This window comes from Peromyscus maniculatus, chromosome 4 (genome assembly GCF_049852395.1).
Source record: "Peromyscus maniculatus bairdii isolate BWxNUB_F1_BW_parent chromosome 4, HU_Pman_BW_mat_3.1, whole genome shotgun sequence".
Classification (NCBI taxonomy): Eukaryota; Metazoa; Chordata; class Mammalia; order Rodentia; family Cricetidae; genus Peromyscus; species Peromyscus maniculatus.
In genome coordinates, this window is record NC_134855.1 from 38293000 (window position 1) to 38318995 (window position 25996).

Below are 25996 nucleotides of genomic sequence, written 5' to 3' on the forward strand. Positions count from 1 at the left end.
AAGCCACCTTTTGCCTTTGTTACTGCTCCTTGACTCAGAAAGCACACACAATAAAACCTAAGCAAAATGAGCCTACTTATTAATTAACTTGTGATGCACTTGGTCACCTGCGTGTTTTTTGCTGGAAGTCTGTTGGCCAGCCTCTGCTCCCAGTTTATGGTTAGTTATACAAAATCTATATGATACCAAAGTGCTATTTCAAAATGACAGTTAGTACAATAAGGTAACTGAATTTTTCTTTTTGTTTCGTTCCACTGGGTTATACCGTTGCTTTTATTCATAGGGATTTCTCCCAGTGCAATTAATCTTTTCAAGTTTCAAAACAGAGCACACATGATTTTGAGCAGCATGGTTTTGCAACTCAATATCCTGGAGAAGAAATATCTATGGAAATAGTTATTTCCAACTGTTCAGTTCTCTCTCTCTCTCTCTCTCTCTCTCTCTCTCTCTCTCTCTCTCTCTCTCTCTCTCTCTCTCTGTGTGTGAAATCATGCCTGTGTGTGCCATGGCACACATGTGGAGGTCAGAGGACAGCCATGGATGCTGCTTCTTCTCTTTATTTGAGTCAAGACCCTGTTCCGCTGTGTTTCTGCTGTTTTTTTCCATGTTAGCTGGCCCATGAGCTTGAGGGGATCCTCCTGTCTCTGCCCTCCATCTCCCCGAAGGAGTTTTGGGATTATAGGGGCTTACACCATGCACCTGGCTTTTCCATGGGTCCTGGGGATTCAAACTCAGGTCTTCAAGCTTGTACGGCAAGTTCTTTCACCCCACTCCCCCAGCAACCTCCTCTGGCCTCTGTCACTCTCTTTATTAATCTTTCCTTCCTTCCTTCCTTCCTTCCTTCCTTCCTTCCTTCCTTCCTTCCTTCCTTCCTTCCTTTCTTTCTTTCTTTCTTCTTTTTGATTTTTATTTTTTGAGACAGGGTTTCTCTGTGTAACAGCCCTGGCTGTCCTGAAACTCACTCTGTATTCCAGACTGGCCTCAAACTCACAGAGATCCGCCTGCCTTTGTCTCCCAAGTTCTGGGATTAAAGGTGTGTGCCACCACCACCTGGCTTATTCATATTTCTTTGTTCTTTCAGGAACAGAGCAATTTTTGGCTCAAGTCCAATATAAGCATATATTTATGTGGAAAATATAGAACGTTCATTGTATCAAGAATTAAAGTTTAATAATATTTTTCAGACATAATAATTTTTAAAAACTGTCATTTGTTAACCATATGCTGAGAACTATGCTAATCTTGATATGCACATATGAAATAGTTCTTACCTCATTTTACAGAATTGAAATCAAGGTTCCTAGACGATCAAGTCATTTGACTGACGCTTATGGAAAGAGGTGAAGAGGGGGGGGGCTTGTGTAGCCAGACATCAGGCCTGTGCTCTCCCCCTCTGCCCTGCCCTGCAATGCCACCAAAGGAGTGCCCACATTGTTTGTCCCCAAGTGCCAAAGCAAGCAATCCGCGGGTACATTTGAGAAGAGGTCAGCGTTGCAGAAATAGAGTCACTATATTTAACGGAAATACTCTTTTCTTTTGTTTCATTTTTTGAGACTAAAGTTCCTTGTCTATAGACTGGGGAGACTTTGACCTACTTCCTGGAATGGTCTTGAAGGTTTTATGGCACAGCGTTCATAAACCCAAGGCATGGTGCCAGGCACAGGGACACGCAGCAGGTAGTGAAAGCAAGAGCTGTCTTGGCTATTTGTATTATTCAAGGTCCCTCAAGGACAATCACACTGCTCCTTTATCCCACTGGATATATGTGATCGTGTGACACTTTCATTAGGATCTTCAAGGTCTTCCAAAGGCCCAGGTATCCCAGCTGTGAGCCCCAGAGTGGCGACACTGGAGCTGATAGAGCATTTAACAGGTGAGGCCCGGTCGAAGGTCATAGGTCACTGTGCATGCCACTGAGGGGAATTATGGGAGCGTACACTCTTTCCTATCCATTTGCCTCCCAGGAATGAGTTCAGTGGCCTTGTTCTGCTCCCTGATTCTCCATAGTGCTCTGCTCTTGGCACAGCCCCAAAGCAGTGGATCTGACCTTCAAAATTATTATGCCAATACAAATCCTCTCTTTATATTTCAGATATTTTGTTACAGGGAGGGGAAGCTATCACATATGGCTTTGATATTACACTCCAGAAATCATTAAGGAGCTTTATCTGCCTGATCTAGAAATATACCACATGTTATATTTAGCCACAGATACTACTTTTGGAGTTTAAAAAAAAAAAAAAGAGTGAGTGTGAATTGGTTTATTTTTATGACTTTTGCTGTTCTTGTTTTGAGTCAGGATCTCATGCTACAGCCCAGGCTGTCCTTGTTAAGTTTTTTATTTGTTTGTTTGTTTTTGTTTTAAATCTCAGTCTTCCTTGTGCAAGGAAGGGTTACAGGCATAAGTTAAGCCAGTTCCTCATTTTTCTTTTTCTTTTTTGTTTTTCGACATAGGGTTTCTCTCTGTAGCACTGGCTGCCCTGGAACTCACTCTGTAGACCAGGCTGGCCTCAAACTCAGAGATCTGCCTGCCTCTGCCTCCCTAGTGTTGGGATTAAAGGTGTGCACCACCACTGCCTGGCTTCAGTTCCTCATTCTTTTTCAACATTCTGGGTGACTTTTAAAACTTGCCACAATAGACTATGTTTGGATCTAGTGTCAGTGTTCTCTGCAAAGTGGTATATGTTGGAATTTAATCCTCCATCTGGGAAATTAAGTGGGTAGAGACTTATCTGACTGTGAAGTTCAGAAGTAGGGTCTCTGGAGGGTGACCAAGCTGAAGTAAGGCCACAGGGTCCCCTGATGGAATCTTGGTGGCTTTCACTGGAGAGAGGGACCAGAATACACTCACCCCAGTCTCTTGCTATTTAATGTGACATCTTGGAAGTCTGGCATGAAGATGACCATCAACAGATGTCATTACTTTGACTTCAGAGCAGAACTGTGAGCCAAGAGAAAGTGTTTTTCTTTGTGCTAATGATAACATCACAGTATGGGAAAATGGACTGGTGTAGATGTAGAACATAGGAGTAAAGCTATTTAATGGTCCTAGGGTTGGCGGATCAACTTGGTTATCTGTCGGATGGTTTCTGCAGTCCTTAGAACGCGGTTGAAGGGCATAGTCCTAAGAAGTGGTGGTGGTGGGACGACACATGGCTAAACATACCTAAATACAGAGGACAAGAAATCATACTGTTACTGCAAAGCTGGTAGACAACAAGTGTGGAAGGAAGGATAGAAGTAAAAGGAATAAACCCCAGTTATTTCTTACCTTGCATTTTTTCACAAACAAATCCATAGCCTTCTTTTCCACAGTCATCAAAAAACCATTTTCCGGTGAAATGAAAATTATGATTACTTGACATCAGAGCACAGAGAGGAACATGCGTCTGAACTTCAGAGGTGTTATAACTTGGGATCTTTAAAGGAATACATATGTTATAAAAGTATGGTGACGTAACATTCTTGTCACACTGAAAAATTCTATTTAGGGCATAATTTTAAAAAGTAAAACACCATTATTATCTTATTTACATCTAATTAGAACCAATTCAGAAATCTCTTCCTAGCCTCCAAGATAAACAATCATCATGATGTGTAGTGTAATTGTGTTAATGGTATGCATGAAGCTGTTATAATGTTACATTATTAAAAATTAACATATGGCTAGTAAACTAATATAAATTTATAGCTTTAAAACACAGAAAGAAAAAGTTTTAGTCAGTAAGTCTCCGTTTTGATATCATGTTAAATTGATGTTAAAAAAATAAATCTTGAGGGTCTTAGAATACAGAACAATGGTTGAAGTGTACCATTATTTGATCCCCAGTAAACCTTGCCCCCAGTAATTCTTTTTTTTTGGTTTTTTTTCGAGACAGGGTTTCTCTGTGTAGCTTTGCGCCTTTCCTGGGACTCACTTGGTAGCCCAGGCTGGCCTCGAACTCACAGAGATCCGCCTGGCTCTGCCTCCTGAGTGCTGGGATTAAAGGCGTGCACCACCACCGCCCGGCTGCCCCCAGTAATTCTTAAAACTTACATTTATTATGTCAGATGGAGACCAGTTAGAATATACCACAGGCTTCCTATTCACCCACTTCTCGTGATCATCACTTTGTAAACCTATCCACACATCCGTAGTCTGGCCGAAAAGATGCATAGTAATAAAAGCTGGAAGACAAAAATACATTATCTAATAATAGCACACAAATCATTGGGTCGTCATCAAATGTTGTTCATAGAAAGGACTGTATTTAAATGACAGCGAAACTTCATATGAATCAATTGTAGGAACCCCTTACTTAGTTCTCATTATGACAATACAGCGTCTTTCATTTTGGTTTCAGTTTAAATTGACTGAAATTAGCTGGGCAACCTGAGATTTCATCAGATCATTTAGCAAAACAATTTCCAGTGTTCACTTATGACTTTTTTTTAAACAGAAGTGGATTAATGTATCATATTGAAAAAGAAGTACGCAGAAGTATGCAATTGCCTAAGGTTCAAGTTAAAATGTATAGGTGAACTCAAAATGATCTTTAAAAGGCTTACCATGTAATTATAGTAGATATTCCTGAGAAATTACTTTAGCCATTCTAGAACACACGAAACATGTCCTTATTCTCTCCAGTGTAGCCATCCAGTTAAAGCCTCTTATGTCTGTAGTTTTTAGGCAGCCTACTGACTCTCACAGATGTCATGGCAGAAACCTTTATGCTCAACCTGAAATTTCCTGTATCTTAGCAATACAGTGTTTTAAATGTTGATTTGTAAATGAGAGTTTGGGGGTGATGTTTTGATTAGTACTAGAATGACAGTGGCCATTTTGGCTTGGTGGAAACCTTGGACTCTACCTTGTTCCAGTTCACTCTCAATGGAGACCAGTGTCCCGCCCTGGTCAACACAGAAGTCCTGAGCACCTGTCCAGGTCTTCAGCTCGTGAGTGTCTTTGGGAATCATCACCAGGAAGCACTACGAACGACAACACAATGTGTTCATTCCCGCACTGTTGTACGTGAACTAAAACAATTTCCCAAAGGCACCGAAGGTCAGCCTTGGAAATGATAATTTTCTTAGGCAGAGAACTCATCCATCTTCCGCCAGCTCTGTAGGCATTAATGAAGCTGCTTTGGGGTGAAGAGCGATTTGTCTCATTCACATGAGGCAGAGAGGAAGCAGGGATGTGTCTGTCATCCGGAATGACAGCAGAGTCTCTGCTAGGTGGAGAAGGGCAGGAGACTCTTCCTAGGAAGGATCCGGTCTGTTTGCAAGGTTTTCAGTAGGGATTTAGTCTGAGAAGGAAGGGGTGGCTTGGCTTAGACGTCATCTATGAGCAGAGAGATGAGAGATGGAAGGACGAGGAGGATTTAAGTTCACTAGAAGCTCAGAGGCAGCCATTTAATAGAGAGCACACAGGAAGTTACAGGAGAGGGAGACCGGAAAAACAAAGGAGATAACTGGGAACAAGCATCACCGCCGATGCTAAATGGAACACAAAAACACAGGCTGAATCTTCACAATGAGAGGGGCAGCTTTGACAAAAACTTCTGTATTATGTCCCACACATCATGGTCAGAGGACAACTCCGAGGAGTCAGTTCTCTCCTTCCACTGTGGGGCCCAGGGAGGAGACTCAACTGTCAGTCAGGCTGATGAGGTAAGCGCTTTACACACTGAGCCACATGGCAGGCCCGTGACTGTCGTGGCAGAGGTTTCCTTGCTGTGAGATGGGATGAGAATCGGAATGAGCAACGTGCCCACCTTGCTCACTAAAATGGAGACACGGCAGGAACAGCTGAAGTAAAGGCATGAGGGAGAAAGAAGACCACGGTGCTAACACTCAGGAGAGACCTCGTGCAGGGACATTCCACCCAGGACTCTCGACACTCAGTTGCCTCCTCAGTGAACATAGCCAACCCTAGTCATTGGCAGGTCTGACCCCAGGATCGAGCTACAGAGAAAATTTCAAACGTACCCCAGTTTATCCAGAAACTCAAGGAGTTTGCTACCTTTCAAGTCTTAGTTTGGGATGGTGTTCTTCTCCCTTATTCTCTCATTTCTAATCTGTCAGTTATCACCCCCTCCTGACCACCATTACTCCAGAAAAGCAGAGGCAGTCTTTTTGGTACAACATCAGGGATAATCCCTAAAAACCATCTATGAGCTAAAAGAATGGACTGTGAAAGGATTGTCAATTTCAAGCCACTGAATGAGGCAGGAACCTTGGAGGGGAACCATTCCATTAAAATAGCATTTACATATCTTTTCCTTTTTTTTTTTTTTTTTTGTCTCAAGACAGGGTTTCTCTTGTGTAGCTTTGCGCCTTTCCTGGAACTCACTTGGTAGCCAGGCTGGCCTCGAACTCACAGAGATCTGCCTGCCTCTGCCTCCCGAGTGCTGGGATTAAAGGCGTGCGCCACCACCGCCCGGCTCTTTTCCTTTTTTTTATATTCTCCAGTTATAGCACAGTTGAGATGGCTCAATGGGACATAACTTGTCGAACAAGCATGCTGACTGGGATTTGGATCCCCAGAACCCATAGAAAAAGCCAGGTTTCCCTGGGGCTTTCCACTCGTAATCCCAACAAGCAGGAGGTAGAGTGTGCATCCTGGAGCAAGCTGGCTCCAGGAAAGCTAGCCAATATTGAGAGCCTGCCTCAATATACAAGGTGAAGAGCATTTGAGGAAGGAAACCAATGTCAACCTCGGGCCTCCACAGGAATATGGACACACATACACACAAGTATATAATCATGTGTACTTACACACACGCAAGCACTTGTACACACACTCACATGATGCATTTAAAAACAAAGAAAAGTCCGTACACATTACTGACCCCATAGAGGCACTCTATCCCATTTTTTTGGGCACTTAAACTTGCCTCACTCACTACAACATTGAACCAGAGTGTTTGTGTCCTCCATCTGTGAGACATTGAACTGAACGCGCCCAGAAATGGCCATGTCCTCTCTCTACCTTAACCTTGTAAATGATGTGCTCTATGACCTTGAGCTAAGCATGTCCAGAAATGGGTCCATCACCTTTTCTTCTTAGACTATAACCTTACACTGAGCATGCTCGTGAATATGCCCACTTAATAGTGCTTCTCCGGAGGAGGAGGAGGAATAGACTCTACTGAGATCACCACACTTCCATTCCCTGAGGAGAGCAGCATTCTGGGGACAAGCCCAGTGCTCTCCTTAACAGGAAACAGGTCCTTCCTGCTCTTACCTCCCGCTTGTGTTCCTGGTTCAGCACTCTCCCAGACACCAACTCTCAGCAGTCAATTGTACAATGACACTCTCAGGCATTCTAGACTTAACACAGTTCACACACACACACACACACACACACACACACACACACACACACACATCACAGTTTTCATTCTTGTGGATATTTTGACAAAGTCTGGGCATATTCTTAGTTATTCTTAGCTCAGGAAGAGTGGTCACTGGCGTATATTTGCAGATGGAGACTAGGACGTGACCAGATACAGTCATGAGCGATCTTACCATTTTTCCACAACAAAGAACTATCCAACAGTGCCAGGGCCAGTTTCCCCAAAACTCAGTTCTGACGATGTCGTCCTTTAGGGCTTCAGGGCTTTTTACAGCTTTTAGGGTTAAAAGCCAGAAACTGTAATGTAGCCCAAGTTACCAATCAAGAGAGGAGTGGGGTTCCAAGTCTCCCGCATACCTCTTTCTTGTTTGCTTCACAAAGAAACGAAATTGGCTTTAAAGGAGTTCCTTTTTATAACAACTACCCTTTTATCTGTTCCTTTTTATTCTGCTTTTTTCCTTCTAATTACAAATCCCGACGAGTGGCACACACTAATTATTTCGAAGTCTTATCATTTAATGCGAGTTCACCCTGTATTCAGATAGTCACTAATGAACCATTCATAAATACCAGTAACTCTTGCTGGCTCCATTTGCTCCACCCTTCTTTGCAGGAAAACTTCACTACCTTACATGTTTCCCACAGCCAAGATTTATTAGTTTGACAGTGGAAGTATGGCTTCCCATTACCACAGGCTTGTTTTCCTAAAATACACTGTATTTACCAACACACTCTGAAACAGTGTCATTAATAATTAAGGCAGAACAGCTGGAGGAAGGAAGGCATCCTCGATTTTAACTTGTTTACCTTCTGACAAATTTTCAAAATGTGATCGAGTTTTACACGTCTCTGATCATAACTGTGAATTAAGGAGGCCCTATAATAGTCCAAATGGGCTTGGAATAATAAGAATTTCTAAAAGAATACCAAAAGAATTTCTAGTCAATATTTATCAATAGAATCTATAATATTTCCTCCAAATTTGGTCTTTTCTCTCTGTTTTCCTTCTCTGATTGAATGTTAATGTCTGCAACTTTGTGGATATCCTTACTCTCTCATCCTTCTCTGCCTTAGATGCCACCAAAGGAGCCATTGGCATCAAACCAAAGAAGGTCTGAATTAAAATGTACAAAGAGCGTGCGCGCACCCCCCCTCCCCCCGCCACACACACACACACACACACACACACACACGCACACACACGGGAAAGAGGTGAGGAGAAGAGGAAGAAGATAGAGGAGACCTCCCTCTTGGCCCTGCTGACTAACCCTTCCTAGGGTGACATTTTGTCAGCCCTGCCCATATGTCTTTAAGCTACATTATCACACATGGAGAAGATGGTTTATGAGTCATTGGAAAGGATGCTTAGCTTCCAGATAACTTGGTTTTTAAAACTCTAAAAAGGCAATTAACTTGTCAGCTGAGTGTTTTAAAGTAATAAAAATTAGTCCTTGGAAGAGTTGACGAAGAAGTGGGGAGTATAATGGCCATAATGTACTGAAGCTTGTTCAGAACTCATCTCCACTTTTCTTTCTGAAGCCTTAAGAGTTAATGGGGGAAATGGTCCAACAGTGCTTATTACTTCTCTCAGCAACAATCCTTTCTTCCCTGGCTTCCAGGCTGTCTGAGTAAGCCACGGACACCGTCCCTTCTTATCCATGGTTTTCACTTCATCGGTTTCAATCACTCATAGTGACAGGCAGTGACAATAAAGGTAGGATGTGTGTGTATGTGGGAAAGAGAAGGGACAGAGGTCAGAACAGAGACAGGAGGCAGCCCCTTAATTCTGTCATAAGACATTGTTTTCTTTTGTTACTGGTTACTGTGACTCTTTCTCTTTTAAAAGATTTATTTATTTTTATATATGTAGGTTAGTACCCATGCCTGAGGAGTCCAAAAGAGAGTGTCAGATCCCCTGGAGCTAGAGTTAAATGTAGCTGGGAACCCCCATGTGGGTGCTGGGAGCAGAACTTGTGTCCTCGGCAGCAGCAGTACAAGCTCTTAACTGCTGAGACAACTCTACGGTCTTTATGGTTTCCTAACCCACCTCATTTATAAATGGAACTTTATTAAAGTTACACAGTCCTCAGAAGGACCCTCACGTAAAGGCTTCCTCTGCAGTGGTTACATTGGGAGGTGCTGTGGACACGTAAGAGGAGAAGCCTGAGGAGAAGTCCTTAAGAAATCAAGGTGTGCCCTCACAAAGGACCCTAGTCTCTGTTTCTCTGTCCATCTACTCCTTACCCCACGTGTGTTCAAACACTTGCTTTTGGATTCTGTTTTAAAATGAAATTTTGACAAGATAGGCATTTGTTTGTATCTGTGACAACGGACTCTAGGAAGCACTTGTCTAACTAGCCTTGGGTTAGCTCAAGGAACTAATGGTCATATGAAGAAGTAAAAGTCCATCAGAATCCAAATCTGAGCCCAAATTAGATAGGAGAAGATGTAGGGGAAAGTATCTGTGACATGTGATTGGAGGTTGTGTTCTTAGGTGTGATTCCAAAAGCACAAGAACCAGAAGAAAAAGTAGATACACTGGACTTCATCAAAATGATAGACTTCATGCATCAAAGGGCATTATAATTATAAGGGAGAAATCATTATAATTATTAGGGCTAAAAACCTGATGGGAATATATTACACCAAATACTAGAAAGAATTCCTATAATTCAACAATAACAAAACCAAATGACTTAATTAAAACATGGACAAAGGATTTAATTAAACATTTCCCTCCCCCCAAGTACATGAATGAAACCTCCTATTACATATGCAATTGTAAATTGTTTACTTGTTGGGAAAACACATTTGTCAGCTTCTCAAATAGCTAAACAAGAGCATTCTGACTTAGCGACATCTTCCTAAGTGAAGTGAGCCAATCATAAAAGGATAAATACCGCATGTCTCCATGTACAGGATTCATGTTCAGAGAGACAGAAGATATCATGGTAGAGCCATTTACTAAGGAGCCAGGATGTGATGGGGGAAGAACAGGGAGTTATTACTATTTAATGAATGTAGAGTTTCGGTTCTATTAGAAGGAAAAGGACCTGGAGATGCACCGTACAACATACCGATGCTAAACACTCGCAAACCACACACTGAAAATGACTAAGGTAGAAAATGCTATGGTGTGTGTATTTCACCATAATTAAACTAGCCGTGTGTGTGTGTTTGCGCGTGCGTGCGTGCGTGCGTGCGTGCGTGCGTGCGTGCGTGTGTGTGTGTGTGTGTGTGTGTGTGTGTGTACAGAATTCAGGGAACTTTGTTGGCTGAGTTAACAGTGATCACAAGATGGTGAAGAAGAGCGCGCCCGCCGGTGTGACCACCCAACACTTCGATTGAAATCTGCTGTCCACAATTAAAGAGCAATTTCATGTTAGCGTATGAAATTATGACTCCGTTTCATTTCTTAATTCCCTAAGAGTTAAACAATTACCGTTTGGGATTCACTTGAATCACTTCCACCCAAGGCCTGTAAAGTTATTTTATTATAAAACCTAAGGAGTGGACATAAAGTCTCAGCCTCAACGGAAGGCCGCAGCAGAGATCGTAAACCTGGCTGACAGTGTCCCCGCTGGCAAGCTCTTACTCTTAAACTGAATTCTGCGCCAAAGCGTCGGCTTTATGAGGCTCAAGATGAGATTGACCAAATGACATTATTAGTTCATGAGTTTCTAGGTGGGGAGAGTCCTGCTGCTGCAGGGCGGGAAGATGAGGAGGGATGGAATCTGGGCCCTCTAGAGATTACAGTTTCTTTGTGGGCGGGGTCTAGATGTAAAGGGCACACAGGCACACACGGGTGTAAACACACACGTGTGCTACACACACACACACATCATATCTAATGACTCATACAGCACAGGGACATCACTAGTAAAATGGCCTCTACAAACGAGGGGTGGAGGCACAGCTGCCTTGCCCAAAACCTGTTCCTGAAAGTTTGTCCCTGAACGGAAAGCCTCTGAAGTCATTCGAAAATTGTGACAGTGATATCTCAGGTCCTGTGGCTAACTGGTGCTTCAAACAAACAAACAAACAAACAAACAAACAAACAAACAAACAACCCCCCCAAAAAAATACTACCTTTACTTTTAATTACTTTTCAACTGAAGTTCTACAAAAAAGAAAGCAAGGAGACTCTATGAGCAGAAACTTACCTTGTAGTTAGAATACAGCCAGCCTCTGGGGCACGTCCCGTGCTGGACGGGTGGCTTCTCCTTCTCGATGACCCATGTTTTCACTCTCTTACAAATGCTGGGCATGGGAACAGAGCAGTTCTCAGTCCCCCAGAGCCCTGTGGGAGGGGGGGACAGATCAGAAAAGCCACAGGAAGTAGGACAGCCCCTCCACAGTCTTTATGGACCGATGTTCATGGCTGCTATGGTTTTCCACCATTTTATTTTTTTGAAGTCTGGAAACTGAACTAAACTACAAATTACTGAGATCTCTGGTGACACCTCTCTGGGCAAGTGGCCACCTGAGCGATTAGAATGTAAGGATGTCAAAAAACTTTAAAAAAAAAAACAAAAAAACAACAAACAAATGCTATAATTTTTTGAAACAAGATTAATTTAAAGTCCTATGACTATTTGACTCGGGAAGCAAAATAAGACCTCATGGTTTTTAAGTATCCAGCTTCGGCATACAGGGAAAACGATTCTCAGAAAGTAGATCATCATGTCTAAAGATTTTAAAACATTTCTAGACTTTATAATCCTTCTTCAGAAAATGTAGGTTGAATATACCTAATGTAAATATCTAAATCCTAAACCGTTTGAGTGCTGACATGGTGTTTGGAAGCCTCGAGGTATTTCTAGTTTTGGATGTCCAGCTTGGAGACAGCTCACCAGGAAAGCCCCTGTAAACATCCCCAACCTGCAAACACGAAACACTTCTCTTCTTACTCATCAAAAGATGTTCATCTTACACAATAATGTAGGATAATTAAACCGGGAACTTCTCCAAAAGGAGGATTTCTCAGTCTTGACCCTTAAATGAGACAGACTCCCATATGAATGTGTTTTCTGTAAGATAGACCCCCAACTTCCCAGCCTCCTGCAAAACTGTCTTGTAGTTTAGAAGGGCTGCAATTGCAGAGGGAAGGTGACAGGATGCCTGTTAGTACTGAGTCAAAAATGCCAGACAAAGAAGCTGCATTACAATGCAAGGCAGGTCCAGCTTCTTGAATCAGAACAGGAGTAAAAAGACGTGAGCTTCACAGGTGGGGCTGGGCTGTGGTTATCAGTGTGGCTGTTCTTGCAAAACAGTCCTTTCCATAGGCTGTTGTGACACCTGCTGGTAAAGCAAGCGGATTCACCACAGCGGTCCCTACCTCTGCAGAGGCCTGCCCACAGATGATCACTGGCCTCTCTATTTCTCTCCTGACCATGCTAGTTAGGAACATGCTATTTTAAAATTATTTTATTTCATTTTTTGAAAGGGTGGCTGGTATCAGTAGACACTCGGCTAGGCAGCACTGTTCTCAGAACATAGAGAAGCCAGTCTCTAGCCTTCAGATGCCTTTGGATCCAACTTGCAAATAGCTGTTCATTTAAGATGAGCAGGCATTAGTTCCAGAAATAATAAAATATCAATGAACAACAATATTGATAATAATAAACCAGTGAACTGAATGTAAGTTTTAAAAAAAAAAGATTTATTTATTTTTATGTGCACTGGTATCTTGTCCGTGTCTCTGTCTGTGTGAGGGTGTCAGATCCCCTGGAACTGGAGTTACAGACAGTTGTAAGCTGCCATGTGGTGCTGGGAATTGAACCCGGGTCCTTGGGAAGAGCAGCCAGTGCTCTTAACTGGGACCATCTCTCCAGTCCTGAGCATAGGTTTTAACTATACGAAGGAAAGCAGAAGTCAATCGCACAGAGGTTAAAGTGTCAGCCAGTTTCCAAATAGGAAAGTAGAGTTGTATGAAAAATGGCTCCACGCAGAGGTTTCATGGAGAGCCGAATTTACAGGGCATTTTTCTTTTTCACTATATCAAGTCATTTTAACGATTCCACCTTCACAGTTTTGATAATTTACTTGCATTTTCTCCAGTTAGTACACTTTACTTTTCCTCTCACTCATATCTTTGATGCAGTCGCTTCCTGTACATTTTAAGTTCCAGCCCCGCTTCATCCTGGAGTGTTAGCGTATTTCCTTGTAAAATTAGTGAACAGCTCTTAACTGTTTTGGGTAGGGACAAGAAACATCTATTTTGTTTATATTTGATATAGAAGTGCATGTTTGTCTCTGAAGAAAGATTTCTTAATCTCACTATTGTATGTGCATAAGCATTTTGCTTGACAGTCACCACATGTGTGCCTGGTCCCAGAGGAGGTCAGAAGAGGACATTTGATCCCCTGGAACTGGAGTTACAGATGGTTGTGAGCCACCATATGGGTGCTGGGAATAGAAACCGGGTCTTCTGGAGGAGTGGCCAGTGCTCTTAGCCTCTGAGCCATGTCTCCAGCCACAGAAGGGCGTGTCTGTAACAGCCTCAGTAGGCTTACGTTGGTTCTGCTGGCTCGTGAGGACTTACCCACTTGTAAGTTATTTACAGGAATGTGACTGCATGAATTTCACAGGATGAGTGGCCATCCTGAAACCCAATGGCTGATGAGTTTGCACACGATCAACAGAAGACAAAAACAAGCACACAAAGGAGCCTGGCTGCTTCTAGAGGGGTGTGCAGTATGAACCCAGACATGGATAAGTAAAGTAACCTGTTACGGAAGAAATGAAGACACAACGCCGGGTCTCGCTATCCACTCTTTCTTCTCTTCCTCTGTCCCAGTTCTGGAATATCACAGGTGACCCATTACTCCAACTGTAGGACAATTTTGAAAAATTAAAGATTAATTTTTTTTCACATATGTGTCATGTCATATCACTGTGTTTGTGTAGACTTATGCCACATGCATGTAGATGCCCGTGGAGACCAGAAGGAGGCGTCAAGTACCCTTGAGCTGGAGTTACAGGTGGTTTGTGAGCTGCCCAGGGTGGGTGCTGGAAACCAAATGCTGGAAGAGAAGCAAGTGCTCTTAACCATTGAGCCATCTCTCCAGTCCCAGGAAAATTAAAAAAAAGAAATTAGGTCTCATTTTGCGTGTTCAGTATCTGAGTTCAACTTTGTTCTGGGGTATGGACTGAAAGTGTACTAGTTCATTCAATTTGGTTAAGTACATGCAGTATCTTACCTACAGTTAATGCTGCATTGTATACACCAACATTTTCTAACAGTAAAGTTTATGCTGTGTTTTTATCACACACACACAAAACCTGGGAGGCAGAAGCTTTCCCAGGTGATGGGTATGTTTGTGGTGCAGACTGGTGATGGCTCCATTGATACTGACTTAAAAACACCCATGCCTTTGGTTAAAAGAATGACCATTGGTAAGTTAAAGGTAACAGCTGAAGGCTATTCAGCAAACTGGTCACTAAGATCCAGTCCAATCATTCTGTACACATAACTTGTCAAATAATGTTAAATACAGATTAATCTCGGTTCATACTGAATTGGATCACTGGCTCTTCCTTCTTCAATTCCAATCCACCAATTTACACCATACTTTGATAGCTATTAAAGGGAAGAAAGAGAATGTCAGCATTTATTGTTCTTGCTTACATTGTTCCCTATTAAGATCAATGGGGATGCTATTAGCTTTTTATTTACTACGATTATACCTGGTTACATCTGGAGGAGGAGCAACTAAGAGCTAGTGTCTAGAGACAACTTGACATTGCATTGTTCTAAAACACTCCCCGTTCATTATGAAAAAGAGCTGGAATGAACCATTGAAAATATTTTCGGTTTCATTCAACATGAAAAGCCAAATTTCTAACTCTGTACGAAGACATAAAACATAAAAGAGAAGATGGATTCTTTTTCTGACTATAATTAATGGCATCTTCCCTCGGTGATTTAGGGAAGCTCACTGCAGATGTCACATCTATTTGACAAACAAGGTACAAAGACATTAACAGAATAAAGATTTAGAGTATATGTATTAGTCTGTTAAGCTTTAAACAGTGTCAGCATTCAAAGAGAGAGAGACATGGCATAGGACAAAAGAATACTGCAGAATTCCAATGTCTGACAGCTAGAAAATTACCCTTTATCCATTTTATTAATCTAAAGCCAATATTAATCACCCAGCCTGAGCACAGTGAAGTATCAGACGCACACACAAGTACACACTGCACAGCCAGATGTAATGCTGGACTTATGGCCCAGGAAATTGAAGCCTTGCTCCGTAGTCATAAAAGAGGAAGGGGACAGAAAGGATTTCACTGAGCCATCTCATGCCGTGTGCTTTACGGTGTATTTGCTCCCTCTGTGTGTGTATTGAAATTCAAATGAACTTTTACGTGCCAAAAAACCTGTTCATTTTCAGGCATTATGTATTTAAATTTGTACTCTTGTTCCATTTTGAGAAGGCTTGGGGATAAATTTTAAGATATATTATTTATTTCCATATGAATTTCAGGTCATTGTGCAACAGAATGTGATAGCTTGCTAACATTCTAATTTTGAAACGAGTGTACTTTTATTCCTTAAACAGCGTGGCTGTCTGCCAGATCAGCAATTTGGGAATATTGCAAGGGGAAACTACTATAATTTGAGATCCCTGAGGAGCTGTTTCATGGACATGTACCCACACGCTGAATTCAGATTCCCATTTTCAGACTTTGGGATGGCTCTGTTGAAGTTGACTGTGGGTGCAGTGAGAGAACGACAGCCTCATCCCACCTAGAGAAGTCTCATGGGTTGCTGGAGGGTGGTGGCACATACCTTTAAGCCCAGCACTCGGGAGGCAGAGGCAGGCGGATCTCTGGGAGTTCAAGGACAGCCTGGGCTACAGAGTGAGCTCTAGGACAGCCAGGACTATTACACAGAGAAACCCTGTCTTGAAAAACTGAGGGAGAGGGAGAGGGAGAAGGGGGAGGGGAAGGGGGAGGGGGAGGGGGAGGGGGAGAGGGAGAGAGGGCTCATGGGTAACAGCAATCAAAATCATGGCCTGTTCCATGTTCTAATTTAAGACCTTTAAAGAGAGATTGTGACGTTTACATCTTAAGTGGCACAGTTACTACCACCTGAATTAAGGTATGGTAATCCTCTACACAGCACATTATATGTGTGATGTATGTGGTAGAGAACTTCATGGGACAAACTGAAAAATGCCCAGGCCAAACACCCTGGTGTGGAAAGTGAGTATTTTAAATGTTAGCTAGGTATACGGCCACAACAATAGAAACCTAATAACAGATGCTTGAGAGAAGAAATGTAATATGACCAGGCATTTCATCTCTCAGTTACATGTTGGTATGTCCAAGTAGTCCTTCCAGTTAATATTACATGGACAGTCACTTTCCAATGAGATAGAAACACAAGCCAACGTCTCATCCACTAGGTTTCTAAAGTAAAGGCAATCTGTCATCTTTTATGTTTTCACCAGAGTGATCAAGGGCTTTGATTTATTGTAAGGGCTTAAAAATGCCAGATTTTGGAAAATCATGAATTTGATATACTGTCTTAGAAGTGTTTATAAACACAACTTAAAAGTAATAGTGGGTTATTGTTTTAAAATGCAAATGCTGCTGACCACAGATCAAAGGGGCAGCCAAGTGACTGATGGGTGAACCATTCATGTCCTATGACTCTTCAGTACTGGTAGCTTTTAATGTTTCCATCAATGATCAGAGAGAGAAGATTGGTCCTAAGAGAAACATTCAAAGCTTGCCATGATAACACTCTGTGGTCTCTTATCAAAGAGGACAAGGAAACACAAGAATCCTTGAAAAGAAAAATCACTTTTTCAGACTTTAAAAACTGTACCTAGCCGGGCCGTGGTGGCGCACGCCTTTAATCCCAGCACTCGGGAGGCAGAGGCAGGCGGATCTCTGTGAGTTCGAGGCCAGCCTGGGCTACCAAGTGAGTCCCAGGAAAGGCGCAAAGCTACACAGAGAAACCCTGTCTCGAAAAACCAAAAAAAAAAAAAAAAAAAAAAAAACTGTACCTAGCTTTCTGTCTTATATTGAGTTCTCCTACACTCCAAGTGTTATTTTGCCTTTCACAGTCCAAGGTACTATTCTTCATAGGAAAAGGATATAAAAATCTGTTATTTAAAAGTAATTACTTATTCCAACCTTTTTGACATTTATAAGGTGGTTATGCTTCAAAAGCGAGTGATATGACCTCGACAAGTTCGACTCCTCACCTTGGAACCAGTAAATTCTCCTGCATTGACCCACTCTTCAAGGATATTCCTAGGCATGAGACTTCTTACTTGTGAAATGTTAATGCTCACCATAAACACCACCATACTACTGATAACAAAAAATGCCAATCATGGGTAGAGATAAATACTGCTTGGAAATCTACAGCTAGATCCTGCCAGACTGAATATGTATACGTCTCCACCCTTCCTAGTCTTTTATATTGAACTCCTAACTCACAAGATGGTATATTAGGAAGTAGGAGCCTCTGGTGAGTGATAAGATCCGGGGTGGGGAGCCCTCTTCAGGGGTGTTAGCATCCTAGTGAAACTGAGTGCAGAGAGTGACAGATGAATCTCACTAAACAGAACTCAACTAACTTAACACCATTGCTATTACAGAACCAAGTGAATCCAAAGGACACAGCCACGTGACAAACCCGCGTCTCCACTGTTTTCTATTAATCTACAGAGCAGGAAGGAAAACAGTCCCCGAAAGATCCATGACTTTCATGGAAACATAAATGAATGTGTGAAGTCAAATTTTGAAAATATCTCCTCCCCATAGGACAGAAGAAGGTGTAAACTATGAATTTCGTGTAGTGATTTGTGTTCAGGTACCACTCTGATTTTGCTGTGGATGAATTCTTGCTCCTGAGTGGAATAAATTGTGAGGAAATCACTCCGCAGCCAGCCACAAACAAACTCAAAGGCATCCCACTCTGCAGCGTGGGTGTGGAAGAGGTACTCGGCATCCTGATAGAAGAGCCAGGGCGCATCTGCAAGGAAACCAGATGATGATGTTGACTGCGTCAAGACTAGTGAGGGATGTAGGACAGACTTGAAGAAATGCAGGCTATGACTGACTCCAATAGCAGTTTGTAATTTGGTCACTTGGCATTTTAAAAAAAGGTATAAATACATGTGGATACACTGTACACATGTGCCTGTGCACACACATATAATGTGCTTATTTTCTTAGTCTATCTCACATAAGACCCCTTCACTAGTTTTCAAAGGTCAGGGATAGATACATATTTTAAAATAATATGCCACAAAAATGAAGTTGTGATGTTAATTTCAACCCGACTTAATGAGTACATTTATTACTTGGATTATGCCTTCACGATCTGTTAATTTGAATGAATTAGCCCTAGGTTGATATATAAGAAAGCAAGCAGTATGGGAAGGATAAGATGGGGTGTGTTCAGAAGTTTGAGAATTGCCAGGTTGGCTCTTACCGTACTGGTACCAGTCTGGAAAATTGGGTCTCACATCTGTAGAGTGAAAGCAAAGCATCTTGACTGAGCCTTTGATGCAGGTGCACATTTTCTGAACTACCTCACTCTAACCACACTGTTCCTACTTCAGCTTGAAAAAATAACTTGAAGGACAGATGCTCTGGACTGGTTAGACTCTGTGGAGAGTTCCAACATGAAGGGGAATCTCCAGAGAGTCTAAAGAAAAGCAGTAGACGCTTGCTGGGGGCCACTGCATGTCACACACTGTCCTGGGCGCTTTCCCGCATTCACAGTACAGGTAATCCCGTAACGTCAGAGTGGTATTTCTTTCAACTGTACTTACTCCATAGGTCAGCCGGTGACCTTCCTTCCTAATGGACAACTTGGATGGGGAACTGTACTGTCTCCTCTCCTCTGCCTGTTATCCATGCTTACCAAACTAGTGTAGCTAGACTCATCAGGCGGGCTGTTGGCCGTGTGGCTCAGGGTTCGAGTGCTGAGATTTTGAATCTCTGTGACTCTTTATTTGAGAAAGCGCTGTATCTCATTAAAACGCAAACATACAGTGAAGATCTTATACCTCTTGGGATTTTGCATATCCACTCGTGTTTGGAAGCACAGTTTGCAGGCAGCAATGTTTTGTTTGCTTTATACACAGCACAATTTCTTGCATCTTCTCCAAAATACGTACTGTCTAAAAACGAAGAGACAACCTGCGACAGATGAAGTTTGTTATTCCTTAGTGATGATCCCCCAAAAGAGTTTCAGAAGATCAAAGAAGGCACCCACGAATGTAAGTGCTAGGGCGGTGGTTCTCAACTTGTGGGTTACGACCCCTTTGCAGGGTCCAATGACCCTTTCACAGGGGTCACCTAAGAGCATCAGAGAACACAGATATTTACACTGTGACTCATAGCAGTACCAAAATTATAGTTATGAAGTAGCAACAAAGTAATTTTTATGGTTAGGATCACCATGACATGAGGAACTGTATTCAAGGGTCCCAGCATTAGGAAGGTTGAGAGTCACTGCTCTAGGACTCCAGAGGGATCTTCAGAAATGACTGCATGTCATTCCAGGGTTAGACTTGTCCACATTTGTGAGGACTAAGCTAATGGGTACTTAGTATTTTCTTTCTTTCTTTCTTTTTACCATAAGGCATGAAGGGCTGGGGATATGAGGCAGCTGACAAAGTGTTTGCTTCGCAAGCATAAGGATCCAAGCCTGCAGCACCCACATTAAATTTTTTTATTTTAAATTCAACATAGCAGCATAGACCTGCTATTCCAACACTGTGGGGGTGAAGGGAAGAAACTTGGTCTTACTGGCCAGCCAGTGTAGCCCAATTGGTAAGTTCCAAATTTAGTTGGGGGTCCTGTCTCAAAAAAGGTAGAGAGTGACTGAGGAAAACACTTGACATTGGCCACTGGCTTCCACACACATGTGCAAATATGCACACACGCACACACACACATATACACACACATTTTTCTATTGTTTTCTTCAGAAGAAATCAGATGCATGCTTCATTCTGAATTTGCATTGCTGTGGTTTGAATGAAAATAGGCCCATAGGCTCATAGGGAGGGGTGCCATTAGGAGGTGTGGCCTTGTTGGAGTAGGTGTGGCCTTGTTGGAGTAGGTGTGGCCTTGTTGGAGGAAGTGTGTCCCTGGGGGGTGGGCTTTGAAATTTCAGAAGTCCAAGCCAGGCCCAATGTCTCTCTCCCTCTTCCTGCTGCCTGCCAATCCAGATGTAGAACTCTCAGCTCCTTCTCCAGCACCATGTCTGCGGGTGTGCCACCCTGCTTTCAGCCATGACAATAATGGACTAGACCTCTGAACTTTAAGTCAACCCCAATTAAATGTTTTCCTTTATAGGAGTTGCCACAAGGTCATGGTGTCTCTTCACAGTAATAGAACATTGACTAAGACGACTATTTTCTGGGATCTTGGGTAAGCTTAGAGGTTCAGAGCTGTTCCAGATTTTGGTATCATCTTTGGAGCCAATTCATTTGCTAAGCATTTATGTTAAATGCTAAGCATTTAGTTTTTAAGGACTAAAGTTTAAGATCGAGCTAGGCTTTTTGTTTGTTTTGCTTTTTTATATTTTGAAATTTATATTTATGTACAGAAAACTTAGCAGTGTTCATTTAACCCAGTTTACTGGTAAGTTCTTTGACCTTTGTCTTTTTCTGCGTTGGCAATGTGAGCCACGGATTTAGGACCCAGGATGTTGCCTCCCCAGTGGCGGCGGATCTCATATTAACTGTTACTGTAATTGGTTCTAACAGCGTCCCCCAGCTTATCCAGAGCGCCCTTGTCTTCCGAGTTAACCTGTGTGAAGACAACAGTGGTGCATGTCTTCCTGTGGTCTTTCCCTTGGTGGTGCACTAGAGGATGCCCATCTTGTGATACAGCGCAGACAGGAAAGACCACCAGCTCAATGGGGTCTACATTGTGGGCAATCACCACCAGCTGAGCCTTCTTGTTCTCCACCAAGATAGGGACCATATTGACCCTGTTGGAAGGACAGGTGGTCTCCTAGTTGGGCCATCCCCTTTGCCAACAGCTTTCTTCTCAGCATGGGCCACCAGCCTTTGCTTCTTCTCCCGCTTTGTCTCTGGCCTGTACTTGTGAGCAAGTGTAAGAAGCTGTGTGAGATCTCTTTTGGGCTGGATGCCTTCCCAATGCCGAAGTTCTCAGGCCTTTTCTTAAACAAAGGATTCACCACCTTTTTGGCCTCCTATTTCTTCACGACGGTGGAGGTTGGGACCACCTTCTTCCCCTCGACCTCCTTTCCTTTGGGCATCTTGCTTGGCTAGAAGAGAGCTAGTTTTATTCTTTTGAGACAGGGTCTCAGTATGTAGCCCTGGCTGGCCTGGAACTCCCTATGGAGACCAGACTGGCCTCGAACTCATAGAGATTCACTTGCCTCTGCCTCCTAAGTGCTGAGATTAAAGGTGAGACACCATGCCTGGCTCCAGAGACAGCTTTCATGATTCAGAAAACCAACATTGTTTTGAGTGACCACATATTATATGTAATTCCTGTCACAGATGTTTTTAAACGAGGTGCAAACCTTTTTAACCTGACAGAAGAGTAGCAGAACCAACCACACGTGAAATTAGGGTTAAAATGTGGAAAATAAGAGGATGTTTTGAAGCCATTTTGAACTTTTTTTGGGGGGGGGAGTTTCGAGACAGGGTTTCTCTGTGTAGCTTTGCGCCTTTCCTGGAGCTCACTTGGTAGCCCAGGCTGGCCTCGAACTCACAGAGATCTGCCTGGCTCTGCCTTCCAAGTGCTGGGATTAAAGGCGTGTGCCACCATCGCCTGGCATTTTGAACTATTTAAATATGCACAAAGCTATGTATCAATTCATCTAATGTATCTATCCTCCTGTTTGGAGAATGGCATGAGTTATAATTTATTTTGTCGGGTGGGCTTTGCTGAGCGCCTCAGCGCACCCCTTCACTTAGTCTCGTTTATTCTTAAGCAAATTGTCCCTCTCCTGTTATGAATTAGTTTGAGCAACTAAAACAAACCAAAGTAGCTCAACTTCTATGCATCACACTTTGTTTCCCAAGTGGGAAATGGCCTCAGCATCCCTTCCGTTTCTGGGCCTTGGTTTCTTCATTAGCAAAACAGATGGGCACAGCTGAGGGACCCAAACCCTCTCTATGGCCTCTTTCCACTCTCTGTTCTTGACACCCTTTTCCAAAGAAGCAACGTTGGAGTGGAAAATGGGGTTAGTATCATTTTTCAACTAGCATTTCTTTGTTATTATTGTCCCCTGGAGAAGCAAAGGGTTTTGTTGTTTTGTTTTGTTCCTTTTCTTGTAAATCCCTTCTCAGCTACAAATTTGAACCTCAGCCTTTGAATAGGCTTTTTTTTTCTTCGTTGGTCTTTATCTTTGGCTGCCAGTATTTGACAAACTGGGAAATGTCAAAGCACTGTAGCTTCAGAGTCAGATTACTGTATGCAGAACCTGGCTGCCCTCTGTAATATCTCAGGTGGAATAACTGTTCTATTGTCCACTGGGGCGAGCGACTGGAAGGACAGAGTGTGATCATGTGCAATGCACCTAGTCCACAGAATGTTAGGAAGGTTTGGGAAACAGCAGCTGCCTCAGATGTTCCCTGAAGGCTGGTCCTAACCACCCCCTTTCAGAGTTGAAATGGTATCATGTAATCTTCCTGGTCACCTTGATGAAAATCTGAGAAATCCTGCACCTGAAAAAACAATGCAACATCCGGGTCCTTGCAAACCTTCACAGAGGTCTTTGAGTATGGGGTGGAACGAAAGCAATGCTTTCCCCACTTCTGGAACTACCGTGTCTGACTAAGAAGGGTGACAACATTTGCCCCTTTTCAGAGAGAGAATAAAAACCATTCATAAAAATTCTCTCTCTCTCTCTCTCTCTCTCTCTCTCTCTCTCTCTCTCTCTCTCTCTCTCTTTTTCTTCTTTCCGTATATGTGGAGGGGAGCAGGGGCAAGCAGGCAGAGGCAAGAGAAGGATGTCCTGTGTCTTCCTCTGTGTTGCCCTCTCTACACCTTATCACTTTGACATAGGGTCTTCATGCTGAGCCAGAAACTCACCATTCTGGCCAGGCTGGCTGGCCAGCAGGTTCTAGAGATCCACCCTCTCTCTTCTCCAACAGTGAAGTTGGGTGCAGTTGTGTCTGCCTTTTTATATGGGTGCTGGAGATTTGATCCTCATGGTTGTAAAGCATGCTTACTCACCAAGCTATCTCATAAGCTCCCCAATAGTTTTTCACTGTGACATGGACAAAGGCCCCATACTCACACAGTCATTGTGTAGGAAAGGGGGGGCTGGATTAGAATCCGGGTATTATTGTAAAGAGCAGCTGTTTCTCTGAATGGGAGGCAGTTTAGGGGAGTATTTTTGGATTTCTTCTCAGGATGGAATATTGGGGTCTCAGAACAGTGTGGTCGCCCTGGTTTTCCCAGGACCTTGGTACAATTGCTGTCATGGCTAAGACCTAATGTAAGTTTGCCAAGGTGCTACAGCTGCTTCCAGGCTCTCTTGGTTGTTTGACTCAGTAGGGGTCCAGTACCACCTGGCTTGACTTCATCTCCTGTATTTAGTTTGAACAGACTTACAGGTGTCCCATCAGACCACTCCCAAGAACCAGCATTCAGAGGGTTCCTTTTATTAAATCCGATCCAGAACTGCCTTCCTTGTGTCCTAGAAGGAGAAGAAACAAAAGCTTTGTCTTAACAATCTCATTCCCAGCATGAGATGAAAGGTTCTAAGATATGGTAAAACATTTATGTGAACAGGAAAGAGCTGATGCTAATTGGCAGGATGCGGCAAGTTGACATCAATGGATCAAACATTGTTTTATATGCAAAACCCTGTGCTCTGAAATGAGAGGAGACATTGAGACTCACATACTCCTGTGGCTTGCTCTGGGCTCATGCACAATGAAGAGTGTGTTGGTTTGAATGAAAATGGCCCCCACAGGCCCGTAAAGAATGTCACTGCTAGGAGGTGCGGCTTTAATGGAGGAACTATGTCACTGGGGGTGGACTTTGAGGTTTTGGAAGCTCAAGCCAGGCCCAGTGTCTCCCTCTCTTCCTGCTGCTTGCTGATACAGATGTAGAACTCTCAGCTAATTCTCCAGAACCATGTCTGTCTGCATGCCACCATGCTTTCCATCATGATGACAGTGGACTAACCTCTGAACTGTAAGCCAGCTCCAGTGAAATGATTTCCTTTATAAGAGTTGTGGTGGTCATGGTGTCTCTTCAGCACAATAGAAACCCTAACTAAGACAGGGAGAAGAATCAGCCTATACTGAGAACAGGAGCTTTTCATAAGAATGGAAATGCCTTTCAATCAGGTCATGAGCACACCGAAAGGAGCTGCTAGGACATCCTAGAGCAGAGCATCTCTGGATGACTTTAACTGCTGTACGGTTTACTGCTTTACTCTTCTTGTGTGCTGTTTTACTGTGGTTTGATTTGTTGCTCCTTTATCAACTATTTGTGTATTTTCTAAAAGTTGATCACTATTATTCCCCATGTAACAAAGGGTACACAGAAGGTTTAGGGATTTTTTTTTTTTTTTACCCCCCAGTTTCCAACATAAATGACTCTGTGGCCAATCAGCCCGGGCCATGGTAGATTAACTTGAACAGTCACCACTGGTTTAGACTTGGCAAGAAGCTTCACAGAGAATCCCCGTCCCTTCTATTAGGCAGAGCACAAATATGTCAAATTGCAGAGTACTCAATAAATCAAGCAATAAAGCCTAATTGTACAATGAGCCATCTCACTAGGATAATTTTCTGAGAATAATTTTGAAGAATTAAAGATTTAAGAGACTCAGAAGTTGTGACAGATGCTTTCCCCTACTTAGCACAGAAAAGCATGACCATTCTGCAGGGTCACTTCTTACATGTGAAAAACAGAGACCAAAGTCAAGTGCAGGTCAGAGCATCTGAGGTCACTGGTGTCTGGGTGGCCATTGGTGATGCCATACTTCTAAGAAGGTGAGGGTGACCTCTAGAAGGTCAGGCATCTCCAGGGCACAGGCTAGAAACCAACTTCACTCTCCCTACACTGGGAACTTTCCATCACTTTCCTCACTGATTTCAGCATTCTTTGTTTTTCCTGCTCTACTGGCTCATGGAAGACAAATTGATATTTATGTCCTCTCCACTAATTTTCTCAATTGTGTGATTTTTAAACAACACACATTTGACACAGCTGAATTCCCTTAGCAGTGTGGGCAAAAATAAAGCATACATTATACAACTTTGGTGCTTAGATGCTAAAGATCAATAATTTGAAAGATGCACAAAATTCTACTAGGAACTTCAAGTGTGGACACTTATGTGAACAGAAAGAATGTCAGTACATTTGATCTTAAAGGAAAATCGTTTGTGACCTGATGTGGGGGCATGTCTTGCAAGGGGTTAACATATCAAAGTGCAATAGAACATAGGACTTTGGAAGCTGTCCTCCGCAGCTGGCAAGCAATCCAGCCAATGGGGAGGCTTCTTTGACACCATCCTGACCAAGTCTGAGGTGCCATAGAAGACTCTGTATCTCAAGAGACCCAGTATCTAGGCTCTGTCTGGAACCAAGGGTTCAGTCAGTGGTTCCTGGAGGGACTAGCAATTCCATGGACTGTTAAGTTTATTCAAAGGGGGAAAAACATTTTACAGAGAA

At 42.9% G+C, this 25996-nt stretch overlaps 1 protein-coding gene across 1 annotated transcript in view; it reads right to left on the reverse strand.

Moving 5' to 3' along the window:
- Positions 1-25996, reverse strand: part of Pla2r1 (phospholipase A2 receptor 1) — a 128441-nt gene that overhangs the window by 11426 nt on the left and 91019 nt on the right. Inside the window, exons 14-23 of the mRNA XM_042275349.2 lie at positions 23921-24005; positions 19381-19513; positions 18801-18836; positions 18181-18338; positions 14857-14921; positions 14068-14171; positions 11503-11639; positions 4851-4968; positions 4037-4167; positions 3272-3419 (exon numbers count right to left, since the gene is read on the reverse strand). Of these exons, the coding sequence (XP_042131283.1) occupies positions 3272-3419; positions 4037-4167; positions 4851-4968; positions 11503-11639; positions 14068-14171; positions 14857-14921; positions 18181-18338; positions 18801-18836; positions 19381-19513; positions 23921-24005 (1115 nt within the window). The remainder of the gene's footprint in view (positions 1-3271; positions 3420-4036; positions 4168-4850; positions 4969-11502; positions 11640-14067; positions 14172-14856; positions 14922-18180; positions 18339-18800; positions 18837-19380; positions 19514-23920; positions 24006-25996) is intronic.